General features: G+C 46.3%; 1 protein-coding gene across 2 annotated transcripts in view; it reads right to left on the minus strand.

Annotated features, from left to right (window-relative positions):
- Positions 1-7495: 7495 nt before the first annotated feature.
- The window catches only part of C8a (complement C8 alpha chain), a 60158-nt gene continuing 50464 nt past the window's right edge, over positions 7496-17189 (minus strand). For both annotated transcript variants that reach the window (XM_021159830.2, XM_021159829.2), the window contains exons 10-11: positions 13825-14056; positions 7496-9519 (exon numbers count right to left, since the gene is read on the minus strand). In XM_021159830.2, the coding sequence (XP_021015489.1) occupies positions 9368-9519; positions 13825-14056 (384 nt within the window). In that variant the 3' untranslated portion in view covers positions 7496-9367. The remainder of the gene's footprint in view (positions 9520-13824; positions 14057-17189) is intronic.

Consider the following 17189-nt stretch of genomic DNA (forward strand, 5'->3'; position numbering starts at 1 on the left):
CTCTGCCATCCATGTGGTGGATACCTTCTAGGCCCTGCTTCCTCTGCCATAGCAGATTAAGTCACACTTGTGTCCCCTTCTGATGTAAACCCTGACCTAGGTTATTTTTGTTTCATTTTGTTTCATTCCTCCTCCTCTTCTTCCTCCTCCTCCTCCTCTCCCTCCTGCCCCCTATGAGGCAGACAGGTTCTCAGGGAGCACAGGCTACATTTAAACTTACTGTGCAACCAAAGATGACCTTGAATTCCTCCTCTTCCCCCCACCTGGAATTACATGTGTGCTCCATCAGAATCCACTCCAGACTATTCTTTCACTTTTCAGTTTGTGGTGCTGCTGCTGATGTGCATGTGTGTTTGCCTACACCAATGCATGGCGTGCGTTTGTCAGTTTTCAAATCTCTATCACTCTTTTTCTTCTTAATTTCCATAGGCCCTGTCATTTGATCTGGAACTCCAGTTTGGGCTAGACTGGCTGACCATCAAGTCTCTAGAATCCTCCTGTCTCTGTCTCCTCCTGACCCATGCCAGGATTACAGATGTATACTGCCATACCCAGCTTTTATATGGGTGCTTGTAGTCCAAGTTCACAGTACTTACTAAGCCATCTCTATAGCCTCCAGTTTTCCTCATAGCTGAACTGCCCACATACAACCTAACAGCAGCATGATGGTCTTTGGGACACTCTGCTCAGTGAGTGTAGACATTTCCTCTTTGAATAACCTGTCTGTAGTTTTGGCAGGATTCTTACCTGAGGCATTCAAATGCTTAAGTGTCTGTTCATAGAGACAGAGGCATGATGTCATACCTCTTAGACAGAGCTAGAGACATTGAGGAGAGGCTTCGTAGTAGAATACTCCACAGACAAGCTCTGAAGCCAGTGCTGACTTCAGTGGCTGACTGCTCTATGGCCTTGAGCAAGCTCTGTACAATAGGATCCTCTTTCCCCTCACTTGTAAGAAGTGTGTGACACGTGTCGTTTGGGGCAATGTAGATGTCGTGTGAATCCCTAGACCTAGAAGAAGCCCTGGGTCCAGTAGGCCCTCTTTATTTAGATAAATCACTGCCAGGATCATTGTCAGGGATTCTCAAAATATCAGTAAGAAACCCATGCTGTTGGTTTTCACTTAGAACTGCCTTAAAAACATCTCAGTGCAAAACCCACTACAACATATGAGAATAAAAGGACACAGAATTGCTCAGCTCCTAGGGATATCTTAATAAAGGACATGGAGGCCTTTTCTCTCCCAAGCTCTGCATTATTAAGGGAAATGTAACAGCATAATAACTAATATTTGCAGAGACCATTACCGGTGACAAAGAACTTCACATTCCTAATCCAGGCCTAATCCTCTCAGTGCCTGCAAGAGGCAGATTTATTGTCTGCCTGTGACAGGTGACAGGACAACCTCAGAGAGACCAAGTGACTTTCCTGAGGCCATGCTGAAGAGGAAATTTAGGGGTTCTTTGGAAAGTTGGTGGTGTTTTGCTGGGGCAAACACATGAAAGTCTGTTTAGTGAAATGGACACAAGTGTGAAAGACTAAGGCCGACTCCAGAAGGAACATTTTGCTGAAGCCGACACAGGAGAGAAGATGTTCTGCTAAAGCATGCACATAAAAGGGCACATGACGAAGGATTCTTTGCTAACAACACATATGTATTGGTCCATCTTACACTGCATAGTTGAACTGCATTTGTCAGGAGTCCATAGAGAGAAGCTTAGCAAAAACAAAAACAAACAAACAAACAAAAAACCCAAAAAACAAAAAACTTCTGGTGGTGTACTGCAGTTTCTTGCCTCTTCCTCAGACTCAAGCTGACTGGATGTACGTGCTGAAGCAAGGCCCGTGGAGGACCCCTGATGTTTAGAGGGTATAAACAGGACTCCACAGAGTGACAGACGCTGAACTAGACTTGCTGGTACAGCTAGCTGTGTGACACTTGTGGGTCTCACACCTTCGATGATCTTCGCTTCCCTGAGAGAGGCAAAGCTAAGAACTTCTGGTGTCCTTCCTGCTGACTCCTGCCAAGGCTGAGAGCTGGCTGTCTCTGCTAGGTCATGTTGCTGCTGCTGCTAACCCAACTCTATGAAACTGGACTGCTGGTGTATAAGAGAAGCATTTGTGAATGGATTGAGCTGCCGCTGCTCACCCATGAACTGAACTGCCCATTTCCAGACAGCACAGATGAGAGTTGCTCCAAAGAACCTTTCTAAACAAGTTCACTTCCCCTTTCCCCATAGCCTTTCTTTTTCATCCCCTCTGATGGGTGGGGGGTTACAAGGGAGGTTAAAGTGTTTAAAAACCATCATTAAACATAGGCTTTGAAAAAAATTAAAGTTACACCACACAGCTCCAAAGCAGCCGGCACAGTCCAAGGCTGCTGAGGCTGCCCTGCATAGCCTTACAGTACAGGCGAAGCAGTCCCAGATTACTCGCAGGGAGGTCACCAATACCCACAGAGAAAGGACCCTGGCCTGCAACCCGGCAGTGCAGAGATCAAATGGACTAGGAGTCTATGCAGTAAACAGGGCAAGGAGACTGAAGACTATCATTTTCTTTACCCAAGTTATGTACCCTTTCTCCCCTAGAGTCCTCCATGCATGTGACAGATGCGATAGTTTTATGAGATGGCACATACAAAGGGAAGGCATCACCCACAAACACTTGGCATGAGGCGCATACTAAACTGACTTCGTATGCTCGGGTACTATACAAAAAGCACCCTGCCCATTCCCTGCCTCACTTGCCTGCCAACTGCTTCCTTGAGCATGCATTCTATAGAGAGAGAAGGGGGGGGGGGCATGGTCATGTGTGCAGAGGGCAATTCTTGGAGGATTTTCAGCAGGAGTCAAGTGTCTGGCCTGACACTGGCCTCGGAAGCAGAAGCAGGCACAGAGCCCGGGCACTCCCATTATCACCCCGGCAGCGGCTACCAGTTATCTCAAGTCCACACCTTGCAGCCCCAGGTGTCCCTCCATCCATCACTGGCCATTGTCTGAGATCCACTCAGCCTCCCCCACTGCCTCCTGCCCAGTGACTCCTTGTTAATAATCCGGTTTGTTCACATCCTCAAAACGATCTGATTCTGGCCCCTTTTCATCCCAAACACCATCCATCCATCAACTGCGGGCTCCACAGGCTTGGTTAGGAAAATGAGAGTGGGGGAGGGGGCCAAATAACAGATAAAACTTCTCCGTGTTATCTCTAAAGAAATAGAATGGATAAATAGATCTGTCAGACATGTATCATGCCACCTGACAGCCAAGTCTATTTGTTAAAAACAGGTTAGGATGGGAGGATTTATCTCACGCTTTAAGCTGTTAATACAGGAAGGAGACATATTTTTCTTTATCTCTTCAGGGGAAGGGGGGAAATCCCAAGGCCATGAATAAGGGACTTTTAATTTGATTTGATAGAGTTTCTCTCACTAAGGTGGAAAGGGGTGAGCTTGCTCTTTAATTTGTGCCTCTGGGATGCTATGGGCTTGGCTGTCCTCTAATGCTTTGTGAAGGTCATGGGATCCAGGAATCCTGCTCAGTGTCTTGCTCTCACGGTCTTTCTTACAAGTTTTGACAGCCAAACACCAAGGCCATGTTGACTTTGGTCATTGGTATCAAAGAACAAGAGGAAAATGGAGAGGTATGTCTTAGCTGTTGGGGTTCTAAAAAGCGAGGGGAAATAAAAGTCCCCATCTGTTATGGAAGTCAGTAGATGGGACAGACAGGCAAGCTATAGTCATAGGATGTGGAACATGCAGGAAGACAGCCACTCAGGGACATATTCTTGTTGAGCTGTGGATACTTAGGAATAGCTGGATTGGCTTTCTGGGAAAGGAACTTAAGCCATGTCCAAAGAATGATGGGAGGGGAGGGGAGCTAGGGTTAGAGGCACACTTGGGAACTAGTCATGGAGGGCTTTTTCCATTATGTCAAGGACAGTAGTAGGGTTTTGAAACAATGGTTTTAAGGATAACTGTGTGATACAATGAAGGCACAGTATGCACAGGCCTTAGATTAGAAAGCATGCTATGAATGCGGCCATTATAATTACCGAGCACAGAAACCCCAGAGAGACAGCTGGCAAAGGCTATGAGATGCAGCACATGGTCTCCTAGAAATGCTCATGACCACACTGGGGCTCACACTCACTATCACCCGCTTGAGAAGAACACACGTCACCCCAGAGCTAATAGAACACCCGTGCCTGTGTCATCCCCTTCCTGTGATACGTGTTGCTTTTCTGACTTTCACTTTTTTCCAGGGCTCAGCTGGCTGTCTGGCTTCCAGATGTCTTCCCTGATTCCTAGACTAGACTTTCTTTATTCCCCTCTGGGCTTCTTCCCAATGAAGGACACATTGCAATTGTCTATGGGTCTCCTCTGTCAGACTCCAAGTCCTTGTACTGATGGGCCTGTAGCTTAGTACCTCCAGCATCCAGCGGTGGCCTGGGCGCCAGGTATCACTGGGAATTAGCCTGATATTTTCTTTTCTTTTTTTTTTCTGTTTCTCTTTTCTTTTAAAATTTATTTTTATTGTTGTTGTCATTAGATTTTCTGAGGAAAAGACCACTAGCCAAGGACTGTAGTCACCTCCAACAGCTGGAGATGCCCAGAATAGTTTGACCGCTGTGTCTTGTAGGAGAAACATAGCCCTGGTGGTTTTATCCATATGTTTAGGTATGAGTGTATTGATAACCTTTTTTTTTTCTTAAAATATTCAATGTATGTGGTACTGTGTTATAAAACGTTTTCATACATGTATAGTATATGAAGCATGCTCCTACATACTCCCCTGCCCTTTCTTACCCTTTCCTCTCTTGTTAGTCCTCATTGTCTCCTAGACAATTTTACTTCTCCATTTTACAACAATGATTATTGTAATTTGTGTGTATGACCGGCACATTCATGCAGTGCTCGCAGAAGCCAGAAGAGAGTGTTAGGTTGCTGTAGGTGGAGTTATGGGCAGTTGTGAGTTACCTATCGTGGATGCTGGGAACCAAACCTAGGTCCTCTGGAAGAGCAAGCAATAAATAGCCCTAACCACTCTAGGCCCTCACTTCTACATTTGTGCCATATATACAAACATGATTTTATGAACCTATGTAAAATCCAGTAACCATCAGTGAGAAAAAAATTATTCTTTGAGACTGACTGAGTTTAATTAATATGATTATCTGCGGCTGCATCCACCTTCCCCCCTCCCCCCAACAACATTATTTCATTCTTTAGGGCTGGCAATCATTTTCTTCATGCATTCCTCTGCTTTTAGAAACCTAGGTGTGTTCGGCAACTTAGCCGCTGTAATTACAGCTATAATAACCAATTAACTTTATTTATATTAGTGAGACCTCTTTCAAGCTTCAGGCCCTCACAATATTAAGACAATAAATTTGTATTACTATAAAAAATAGATTTTCTTTGAGATAATAACTGCTCCTAACCTAGGCTGGTCCTGAACATGCTATGTAGTTGCGCTTCTGTTCCTCCTGTCCCTACCTCCCAGTTTATATTATAATGTGGTGGTATGAATAAGAATGGTCTTAATAGGCTCAAATATTTGAATGCCTAGGGAGTGGCACTGTTTGCAAGGACTAGGAGGTGTGGCCGTGTTGAAGTGTGCGTGGCCTTCTTGGAGTAGGCTTGTCCTTGTTGGAGGAAGTGTGTCACTGTGAGTGAGCTCTGGGGTTTCAGAAGCCCAAGCCAGGGCCAGGGACTCTTTCTTCCTGCTCCCTGTGGATCATATATAGAACTTGCACCTACCATGCTTCCATGCTCCCTGCCATGACAATAATGAACTAAACCTTTGAAACTGTAAGCAACTCTCCTTTTTTAAACAAGATTTGCCATGGTCATGGTGTCACTTCACAGCAATAGAACACTGACTAAGACATGTAGTGAAGATTGAACTTAGTAATTCCTATGTGCTAGCCTAGCATTCTATTAACTGAGCCCCATTCCTAGCCTAGCCTGCTTATGACTGAAGTGGATAGGTAGCCGTGGAGCCTGCCTTCCTGGCAATGAAATGCTGGGCTGTTTTTCTGGCATCATCTTCCCTTCCCTGTAAGGCACAGGGGCTTTGCTGAGGCATCCCTCGTTTCTGCAGCATGGCTTTTGAAGCCTGCCCTTTCTCTCTGTCCATCTTCTCCTCCTAAAGGCATGCCACTCCAGAGAGATCCACTGAGTGTGCGACTCTTTAGATCTTCCTCTCGGAGAAGGAAAAGAAGAAAGCCTCTCTCCTCGCTGCCTTTCTCTCTTTCGTTAATTTACTTTTCAAAAGACACACTGTCAAGCTGAAGGGTATATCTTTAAGCCATGTGTTTACACCCCACTCCCTATAAAACCTGAGATTATAGATCTTCTTAAAGGACCTAGAGGGAAGTGTACTGGGAGAGGTGTATGTTTTGTAGAGGTGAACCACTGCTGGGAAGGAGAGACTGATGTGGTAAAAGATTGCCACAGCTGCTTTATTTTAATGTCTGATGCTACTGGGGGAAGAGTTCTGTGTTTTGCTGGTGGTCTGGGCTCAGGTGTGATCCTTTAGTCCAGGGGAACTCAACCTTCCTCATGCTGTGACCTTTTAATACAATCCCTCATGTTGTGGTGACCCTCAACCATAAAACTGTTTTTGTGCTAATTCACAGCTGTAATTTTGCTACTGTTATGAATCAGAATGTAAATATGATATGCTGATATACAAGCCGCCCCCAGAGGGGTTACCACCCACTAGTTGAGAATCGATGCTTCAGCCTCTTCTTCCAAATTTCCTATCTTGTTCCCAGGTTTCCCACCCTTGACAAGGATCCCTATATTATCATCTCCTCCCTGCCTTGAGCACCACAGACTACCATGCAGAGCCCTCCAGTCACAGACCGAACAGAGCTGGGCGGTAGGTTGAGGGGTTGTGGGTAGTAAGGAAGTGCTTGAAGTAGTGCATGGCATATCTGACCCACAGCTCTGACCCACGAGACTTAGTTTCCTTAACTGTGGAATAGACCTCACAAAGCAAGCCTTTAGAGGTCCTCGGGAAGCCTACATCAAATAGCAAAGCTCAAGTGCTCTGCCCCCGGCCCTCTGTGTGCCATGCACCCCATTTCTTGTGGGCAGATAACGACTCATTCTCTTTCCGTGGTGTTCAACCTTGCCTGTGCTTGGAATTGCCAAGGGAGCACTGAAGACTGCTGATGGCTGACGACAGCCCCCAGTGATTCAGATTTAACTGGTCTGGGATGCAGCTTCTGGACAGGAGGTTTGTGAAATTCCCCCAGGTTATTCTCATGGGCAGCCAAGGTTGGGCGCTCCAGAACTACTGTTTAGAGCAAGATAGAAAGTCCTTAGCAGTCGCCTGCTTGGCCTCCTCCACCTGGCCTCAAGTCACTGGCTAGCAAGTAGCTGCTAATAAATTACCAAGTCACTAATCTAAGCAAACTATGAATGTAAATTAACTCCAAAGGGGAAGAGCTACATTCACAAGATAGAAAGCAAGAACGGAGTCTTTTCTTTCTTTCAGATAGAAGAGCCAAGTTTATTTAGGTAAATCTCTGAATCACATTTTAACAATGGGAATAACAATAATGATGCTAATAATTTGCCATGTGGCATGCACTGGAACGCGTTTCATACACAAGTCTTTCTTTGTCTTTCATCATTTTTCCCAGTCCCCACGTCCAACACGTACACACCTGCACGTTCCCCTTCCCCACGTTCTTTCTCACTGTCAGGTTTTGTATCAGGCTGGATTTCTTTTTTCAAAAGTCTCCTCCGTGTTGATCTGTTAAAAAGTCCATTCAGGTTCAGATAGGTGCCGTGCTTGCTGCCTCTGATATATATATAACGTGTGCAGACTGCATTCTCTGACTTGTCCTCCCTCAGCAGTCACTTGGATGCTACATATGTTGATGTTAATAATTTACTCCCAGTGGCCCAAGAGCCTCCTCTTTTTTGTGTAGACAGTTGGCCATCTGTTTCTGAAGGCTTCATATCTACATAGTCTATCAACTTCGAAGAGAAGCCAGGGATAAACCTGGGCTGTTGATTTATCTAGTTTTATGTCGGTGTGACACATTTTGGAAGGGGGAACTTCAGTTAAGGAAAAAAAAACAAAAACAAAAACAAAAACAAAAAACACTAGACTGGCCTCTGAGCAAGTCTGTAGTATGTTTTTTTAAAAAATTAGTGATTGATGTTGGAGGGCTCAGCTCACTCTGGGTGTTGCTGTCCCTGGGCAGGTGGTACTGGGTGATCCAAGAGAGCAGGCTGAGAAAACCATGAGGAGGAAGTCGGCCAGCAGTACCCCTCCATGATCGCTGCTTCGGTTCCTGCCTCCAGGTTCCTGCCTTGAATTCCTGCCCTGACTTCCCTTCATGCTAGACTGTGAGTGAGGCATGCAAGCTGAAGTTATTCTTTTCTCCCCAGTTGCTTTTGCTTGTGATGTTTTCTCATAGCAACAGAGACCCTAATTAGGTCACTTGGCAACTGTGATGAACATGTACATGGTTTAGAGTGCACTGGAACACTAGGCTGGCTGGGGTGACTGGCTCTTTTCGGGAAGGTCAGGGAATGGACGTTGATCTTTATTGATTGACCCTTCCAAGTCCACCCACAGCTCTGGGAGGTTGACTAATACAGACCTCACCCATGAACTGACTCTTGGTCTGTCTGCTTGTCCAGCAACCATTGCTGTTAAACTCCCCTACCCTCTGCAGTGCATAGCCTTAGCATCTGAAGATACTGTGCTGAATAAAACCAGGCCACTTTCTGTCTTCAAATTTGATTGCTTACCACGAAGAGAATCACAGGAGATGGTCTGGGGTCTGAATGCTGGGATCTCTAAGTTCTCCACATGGAAGTCCTCTACCCAGTGTGGAAAGAGGAGGCTGGACTTTGAGAGATGACAAAGTCATAAAGGCAAGGTTCTCATGAGTAGGACTAGTGCCCTTACAAAAGAGGCCCTAGAGGCCCCTCTGCCATGTGATAACGTAACAAAAGGACATATATAAAATGGAGCACAGCCTCTCCAGACCCTAGACCCTCTGGAACCTTCATCTCTCAGTATATGCTTCCAGAATTGTGAGGAATACATCCTGATGTATCTAAACCACAGCCCGCTTACTGCTAAGCATCCTGAATAGAATAGGGTAGAAAGGTGGTTCTGGGAAGTAAAGGGTAACAACTCCCTGGAACAAGAAGGCAACTTTAGAGCCAAGTTATTGATAGAGGCTAAGAATTAAGACTAGAAAAAAAATCATGAGTATATTGAGAGAATAGCCTTTGTGGGTTTGCATTTACTCAGAGCAGCAAGCAGTCCTAACCAGCAACCAGGACAGGTAACAGCATCTGCAGCCTCCTTCCCCAGTCTGCATCCAGAGGTACTCAGCAGGCCTGGGTCTGCAGGTTCCTCCCTAGGCATGGGGTACCTCCATTCTTGGGTGGTGGGTTGTTGCACTGTCTCCTCCTCTCCTGGAAACCTCCTCTGCACCCTGACCAGGAACTCCAGCAGCTCCAGTGGCCAGCGGCTTTGATGTCTGCAGGAAAACATGCCAGGGGAGGAGGCAGTTAGTGTAGAAGCAGCTGGCTGGGGATGTGGGGCCAGAGGCCACCTTGTGGCTCCAGAATGGTCTACAGTCCTTCCTTGGGGAAATGCCCTGGGTAGCAAACCAAGACCTCTGTGCTTGCAGCCTCACTGTTAATTTGAAACTCTGGACAGAGTGAAAGAAAGAAAGAAAGAAAAAACAATAAGCCACTTGGGAGTCCATCTCATGAAACTGGAATCCATGGTTGCATGGAAGACAGAGAGCAGAGCAAGGCAGGAAGGATTCTCCTCTGGGAGAACAATCCCAAGTCTTTGGAGGCTGTAAGGAATAGAACCATGAGCGCCCTGCAGATCCAAGGCAGAGGTCTAGTTAGAGATCTCTGTAGCAGATTGCTGAGGTTCAGTTTGTAAGTTTCTAATCCAAACCCTTCAGAACCTGACAGTGGGTCCTGGGGAATGACAGATTGTCTGTGCAGAACTTCTAAACGCTCGCACTGGAACAGAGCACACAGAACCGGACCCAGGGCTGCCGGCTCACTTCCCTGGCTGTGCCTCTCCCTGCACGAAAGTTAAGGTTTGGTGCTATGAGAAGCGTGAACTAATCCAATGGGGACTGTTCATCACTTCCTATCCCCACTTCCTTTTCCTAATGAAATCTTCCATGCACCCCACATCTAATTCAGTTGAAAGTGGAGCAATTCCATTGAAGTTAGGGTGACTACCAGGCTCACCCTCCTCCCCTGGGGGCGATCCTAGCACCCTAGGGCTCCTCAGATCTCACTGTGAACATCATTGGATTAGATTATCTCCAAGTCCCTTCTGGCACTGTAATTATACTCCCTGATGGGGCAGCCACAGCAGGATTCTTAGTCTCTATTTTCCCCACCTCTGTGACTCTGTCCCTGTTGGCAAAGGTCTGCTAGGAAAACTCCCAGGGACTCTAATGGGTTTTGGTGGAAGCTGACAGATTTTTCTGCCTTAGCTGTCCTTGCCAGTTTAATCTCTGTCAGGCTGAACATTCTGTAAGGTGGCCATGAGGCCACCTGATGTCCACACCCTGCTTGGAGGTGCAATGCTGGCAGTTAGCTGAATGTACGGGAAATGAATGCAGAAGGATTGCGACTTTGAATACAGCTCCTAGTCCCCCACTCTCACCCAAGTCACTGGCATCTTGTTCTTCCTCCTCCACAACCCATAGTATATGCATATGGCTCAGCAGGACTCTCAGAGTCTGGCCTCCACCCTGTGAGAGGAGGGTCTAAGGGACCCCTCTTCTCTCTATCTCTTTGCTGTGTGGACCAGGCCCCCTTAAAGGGAATACTTAGAATGGTCAAGCCAAGGATCATACCTGTGTCTTGAAGTCAGGCCTGACTGAAATCATGAAGTAGTTAGCCCATGCCCACTCCCCACTCTTGTAAGTGATTGTTACTGAGATTGCCTCAGAGTCTCTATGCTCATTCAAAACAGCCTAACATGGGACAGACTCAGTAGCGACACTTAGGTCAAGGCCTTGGGTCCTGGCATCAGACTTCCTGGGCCCAGCTCCCTGCTCCTCCATTCTCTACCCACATGACCTTTGGCAAATTATCTCCCATTGCTCCTGCCCCAGGCTCCTCGTCTGGAGAATGAACTTAACAAGAGCATTTATCTCATAAGGCTCTGTGGGAATAGTTACGGTCACATATAAGGATGTGCTGCTGTGCTGCTGGCTTGGAATGAAGACCAATTATGTCTGTCAAGTGGCCTTTGGTCTCTGGGGGAAGTCGCCTGGCTGAGGGGCCTGCAACCTATTACATGCCCTGCTAAAGAATCAGGAGGATCCCTGAGCTCTGGGCTGGGCTATCTCAGCCCAGAATATCTTTCCCTCCCTACTCCATGCTCCAATTCACCAATTTCCAAATAGTTAGACAGTGGCTTCTCCAGCTCCCAGGAGAAGACAGTGTAACAGCTTTGGACCTGGTGGTTGGTGATGTAGCTTATATTCTCTGTACCTGCATTTCTCAAATGTGGGCTTTCCCTTACCTTCCCACATCTCTCAGAATTTCTTCCCTGGATATCAGACAGCAGCCTGGGACTTAAACTGTCCATTCTTGAGCAGAGGAAAAATTCAGAGAAGTGACCAGGCCAGGTACACCCTATCCATAGAGCATCAGGCATGCAACAGCCTCTCCCTTCTGCTTGGTGGCATGGAATCTGGCATGTGCCTTACTCAGCTGGTTTAATGCTCAGCCCAGCCTGTGAGGACTATACCGCTCTAATTTCATTTTATAGCAAGTACTTACATGAGAATCGGAGACACTGGGATTCAAAGGCATGTTTGACCTCAGAGCTGTGCTGCCCTGCCTCCTGCTCAGAGACACTCTCTCAGTGAGGGAGCGATAACCTGCGATTATCTCATCTCAAAACCAGATCCAGGAGGAGATCACCTCTGAATACTAAGGAAATTGCTGTCTGGGGTTCCTCCCAGCCAAGCTGGGTTATTTTCAGCTTCAGACTAACAAGGCTTCATTATGTTGTCCTTCCCTACTCCAAATCTGAGGCATGGATTTGGTGGGAGCTTCCTTGAGGCAATCTTATCCCACTGTGACTTCCTATAGACTCGTCCACTTCACTCCATACATGTCATAACGCATCTGAAAGAAAGTCCTTCCTCATTAAGCCAACATCCTCTGCTCTATTAATCTTAAACTTTGATCTCAATGGCCGTCCATGCAGAGCAAGGCTCAGCCCTTCCTGCATGACAGTTCCAGGAATCTTGTCTTTCCTGTGTGTTCTTAATGCCAACAATGTCGTCTCTTCCCCACTCTTCCTCTTATAGTGTCCAAACTTTGCTTCAGCAACATCTGATGAAGCACTTGGGCACGAAGCTCCTGGCATATCAGAAGAATGGCGGTCTAGCTCTTTAATTCCATTAATTAAGCTGTGTCAGGCTTTGGCCTCCTACTGAGTCAAAGGGCTGCATGCTTTGTTTATTCTCTACATATAGCTGTTTAGCCAGGAGCACCTACTCACCCACTTCTGTGCTGCCCCAGGAGGCTGCTATGGACGCAGTACCTTTGATTTGTCCATCCAGGCTTCCCTTGTTCTCTGGACATGTTCTTCCATACGACAGCCAAATGAAACTGGCTTGCTTATACATTGATTTTTTACGACCCATATACACTGCCTTCATCCTGTGTATCATATCAGCTTTGTATGGCTGGTAAGCTAAAAGCTTAGGTATTGGGACGTGCATTGATACAATGGGAGCTTGCCGTGCCTGGCAGCATAGGCCTGTAAGTCAGCGTTTTTGAGAAGCTGAGATAGGAAGTCTCAGGTTCAAGACCTGCCTAGGCAACTTAGTGGATGCCTGTCTCAAATAAAAAGTAAAAGGAGAGCTGGAGTGTAAATCTGTCAGAGTGATCTTGTCCAGAATGCATAGAGCCCCAAGAGGGAGGAAAGGAAGGAGGAAGGAAAGGAGGGAGGGAGGGAGAAAATGTATGAGAAACTTAAATGGAACTAGTTGACCTGCCCCCCTCACCCTCCGGAAAGAAGTGTTTAAACAGTATCCCCAGGATAGGGTCGTGAAATACCTGGGATTCACATCCAGGATCCCCCAGGTCATCCTAAAGGAAGAAAGTCTTTATTCCGCTTAATACATTTCTTCCACAGTGCTGGTTAATGAGTTCGTGTCAAAACTACCCACTTTTGGATCATCTTTGCTCTGGCTTTGTTTTTAGTAGTAACTCCCTATCTAATAGCATCCACTGTATCCCTCCAAAAGACCCCTTCAACTCCCAGTTCCCATTACCTGTGGACAGAACCTTATGTGAGAGTTTGGTCTTTCCTGTGAAACTACAGTAAGATAAAGTCATGTGCATTCAGATGGGGCCTAAACTAATCAATGACCTGTATTCATTCAAAGAGAGGAAAGCAGAGAGAAAGAGGGGAGGGCAGTCATGACTGTGGAGGCAGAAACTGGACGGTAGGTCTACAAACCAAGCAACTCCAAGGTCTATTGACAACCACTAGAAGCCAAGAGAGGTGTGGGACACATCCTGCCTAGAGGCTCCAGAGACAATCTCCCCTGGAGTGCATTTCAAAAGCAGCCCTGAACTATGAAGAGTCTTGATGGCAGGAAGAAAACTGAAGAACAATCAGTTCTGCGGCATGAACTATAAAACTCTTGACTGTGGATTTCTAGAGCAGACAATGAGAGCACCCAGAAACAGAGGTTAGAAATCCCAAAGGTTCCTTCTGTGTACTGGCCCCTGGGGTCCATGCCAGGCTAGGGCAGAGTGGACTGCGTGAGTCTTACCTTTGAGCCCCTCTAGCACCGTGTGTTCACAGGCCAGGCCCTGCCGGCCCATACTACACTGACACCGGCAGTTGGTGCCGTCGAGTATAGGCTCCCCATTGTTGAAGCAGGGCCCACAACGACAGACATTAAATTCCATCAGGTACTGGTCCAAAGCCCGTCGCAGGTTCTGTCGTTTCGTCTCCAGAGGTCCCAAGTTTGTGTGCCGCAGTAGCTGGTAGATAGGCTGCATCTGTAGGTACAAGAGTATCACGTGGTTCCTCCTTTTGGCTCTGCCTACCTTCTCATAGCTCAACAACTGGCTATGAAGCTTCTGAAAGGCCTGCGACAGAGAGCAGATGCCTGGATTTCCTGTGTCCTTCGAGATCCCCACAGCCATTCTATGAACGGGCTATAAGCATTCGACTCAGAGACGAGGAACTGGGGGCTCAGAGTATCCGTGTGACCAGCTCAGAACCACACGAGTGTTCTTTGCAAGAGCCATTCTGAACATGGTTTCCAATCCCTCTGAAAATGATGCTCTCCTAACTCCAGAGTAAGAAGGGCTATCTAGAAGCTACCTGGGCCAACTCGCTTGTTGCCTGCAGAACTCAAGGAAGCCAGAAGTATGTAATAGGTCTAGTTCTTTGTATTCAGGCATGCTTTCTGGTTTTGTCTGTCACCTTTTTAAACACAGGCACTGACTAAGGGAGTTCCTTTGTCTTTGGAAGCAGTTCCCTTAAAGATGTTGATATGTGGGTGGAGGAGGGTCATTTCCATGTGATGTAACCAGGGTTCCCCAGCCTGCGTACTGTTGACTGAAATCAATGGTGCAGTGTGTGTGACGGGCTGTGTAGCAGTGGCAGTGGATGCTGCACACTAGATGCCAGCGACCCCCTTATGCTGAAAACCAAACCTGTCCGGTGCCATTGCTAATAAACACCTTAGGGGTAAAACTACCTTAGACTGAGAAGCAGTAGGGATATTAGAAAGAGGACCATCATTCTCTTGCTTCCAGCTGTGGGGTCTTTGTCATGGGACCTATGCATCTTCCTTCTTCACCTGAAAATGGAAACCAACACCCCACCTTCTGCTTTTACTGTGAAGACCCTGGGAGATGACACGTGGCAAAACCTCATGACTTAGAAAAAAGTGAAGAGAAGTGAGTGTGGCTTGCTGCCTAGCTGTGTAGCTGAGAGACACAGGTTTCCCTCTAAACCAGGGAATGGTACCCACTCTAGAACCCTCATGACCCAAAGTGAGTGTAAGGTTACAGTGTAAAAGACAGAATAATATACAACGCCATTCTCATTAGAAATGCTATTAGCAAAAACAGGGAAGGATGCTGGGAAGATGACTGAGTGGTAGTGTTTGCTGAATAAGCACAAAGACCCAGATTTGAATCCCTAACACCCATGCAGAAAGCCAGCTACAGCAGCCAGCTCCTGTAACCTCAGCAGTGGGAGACAGAGACAAGGTTATCCTGGGGACTTGCTGGCCAGTCATCACAAAGATCCAACTTCTGTGATAGACCCTACCTCAAAAAAATAAGAGGAAAAATACTTGGCAGTAACCTCTGACCTCCAAACACATTTTCAGGGATGACTGTAACACACACACACACACACACACACACACAGAGGGGAGGGGGAGGGGAGGCTGTGCTCTTCTAGTCGCATTACTTCCTGTTATCTATAGCACCTTTACAATGCTCTGCATTTGAAGAAAATCATACAGTGACCATTTTAAACAGGGCTCTCATTTTACAGGCCAGGAACCTGAGGGTCCAAAGGACAATTTGCCTAAGTCTGATAGAGCCACCGTGGGTCAGTCAGAAGTCAAGGGCAGGCAATTCATAGACCTTTGACAGGTTATCCTGGTAATGTGGACAGAAAGACTCATAGCAAACAGACCTTTGTCAGTGGTCTGAAGTCATTTTAGAGGCCTTCAGACATGGCAGGCAAGGATTGGCTGGAGCTGAGGTCAAATGACATCACTTACTGGAAGGTCAGGAAATTGGGCCCATTGCTAGGACATGAGTATGGAACTGGGCTGCCAGGGTCCTGGTTAAAGAAGACTCTTATCTCCAGGCAAGGCCAGCCCCACAGGGCAGCTTCCCTTTAACCTTGAAGCAGGCTCAACTCAAGTCTCTCCCCTGCCCTCATGACCCTCAGGAAATGCTTCTGAGGAGGGCTGGCTGCTTTTAGGAAGACAGAAGGATAGAGAAAATAGGATCTTAGAATTTTAGAGCTTAAAACTTACTATCAGTGATCTTATGCCATTTTATAGCTAAGTAAACAGAGTCAGGCAAGGACTGAAGCAGCTTGTATATATATATATATATATATATATATATATATATATATATATATATACATAGTTTTATATATATATATATCACATACTTAACACAAAGCATATAAAACAATATGACCCATGGATTCACTTCATCTAAGTACCTGCTATAAATAATAATGCTGACATCATTTCTACTTTGGATGTTAAATTATTTTAACTGGCATGCTTATCTTCTCTCTCTCTCTCTCTCTCTCTCTCTCTCTCTCTCTCTCTCTCTCTCTCTCCTTTTAAAGCATAAAACTAGCTTCATGATTCAGTGTATTGATTCCTCAGAGCGATACACTTCTCAGAGAGATGTGAGGGTTGTGAAGCAATAAGGATGTTAAGGAGTTCATGGGACATAGCTGTCTTTTGCTTTCCACAGGCTTCTATGCTGGTCCTTTAGTAGTGTGGATTTGTTTCTGCATCTAAGATTTCCTGCATATACCCTCTCTAATTTTAGAACCTATCACTCTTTGCTATGTTACATACCTGGGCTGAAAGTGAAGAAATTGACCCAGGTTTCACCCAGAAAGGGTGAATGAACCGAGATCCAAACTCCTCCCCTTTCTTGCCTTCCCAACCCCAAGCTTGTTGTTCCAAAGAGTTTCAGTCTTCAAATTTTGACCCCACCTTCTCCTTGGTGCTGTTGATCAGAACAAACACAAAGTTCCCATCTTAACTATGAAAGCGTGTGTGTCTGTGTGTGTGTGTGTGTGTATTCTCCTAATACCAATTTTACAGTTTTTGCCCAAATCACTAATAGCTTGAATGATAGCAATTTTCAGACCCTGTGTGAATTACAGGTGCGTGAAAATGGTCCCTTACTTACTGGAGAAGAAATAAAATCAAGGTTAATCCATCTGACCTTTTTTTTCTTAGTAGAAAGCAGTGTGTTAAAATAGAGTTTCGGACACTCGCCAACTGCCCACAACACCCGCCACAGGATCTTAAGACTTCTGGTGAGGGGAGCACAGCTTCTGCTCCAATCCAATCGCGCGGGACCTGAGACTGCATTAGTTAGGGAAGCAGAAACCGGCCTGAGTAGG

The sequence above is a fragment of the Mus caroli genome, chromosome 4 (genome assembly GCF_900094665.2).
Source record: "Mus caroli chromosome 4, CAROLI_EIJ_v1.1, whole genome shotgun sequence".
Taxonomy (NCBI): domain Eukaryota; kingdom Metazoa; phylum Chordata; class Mammalia; order Rodentia; family Muridae; genus Mus; species Mus caroli.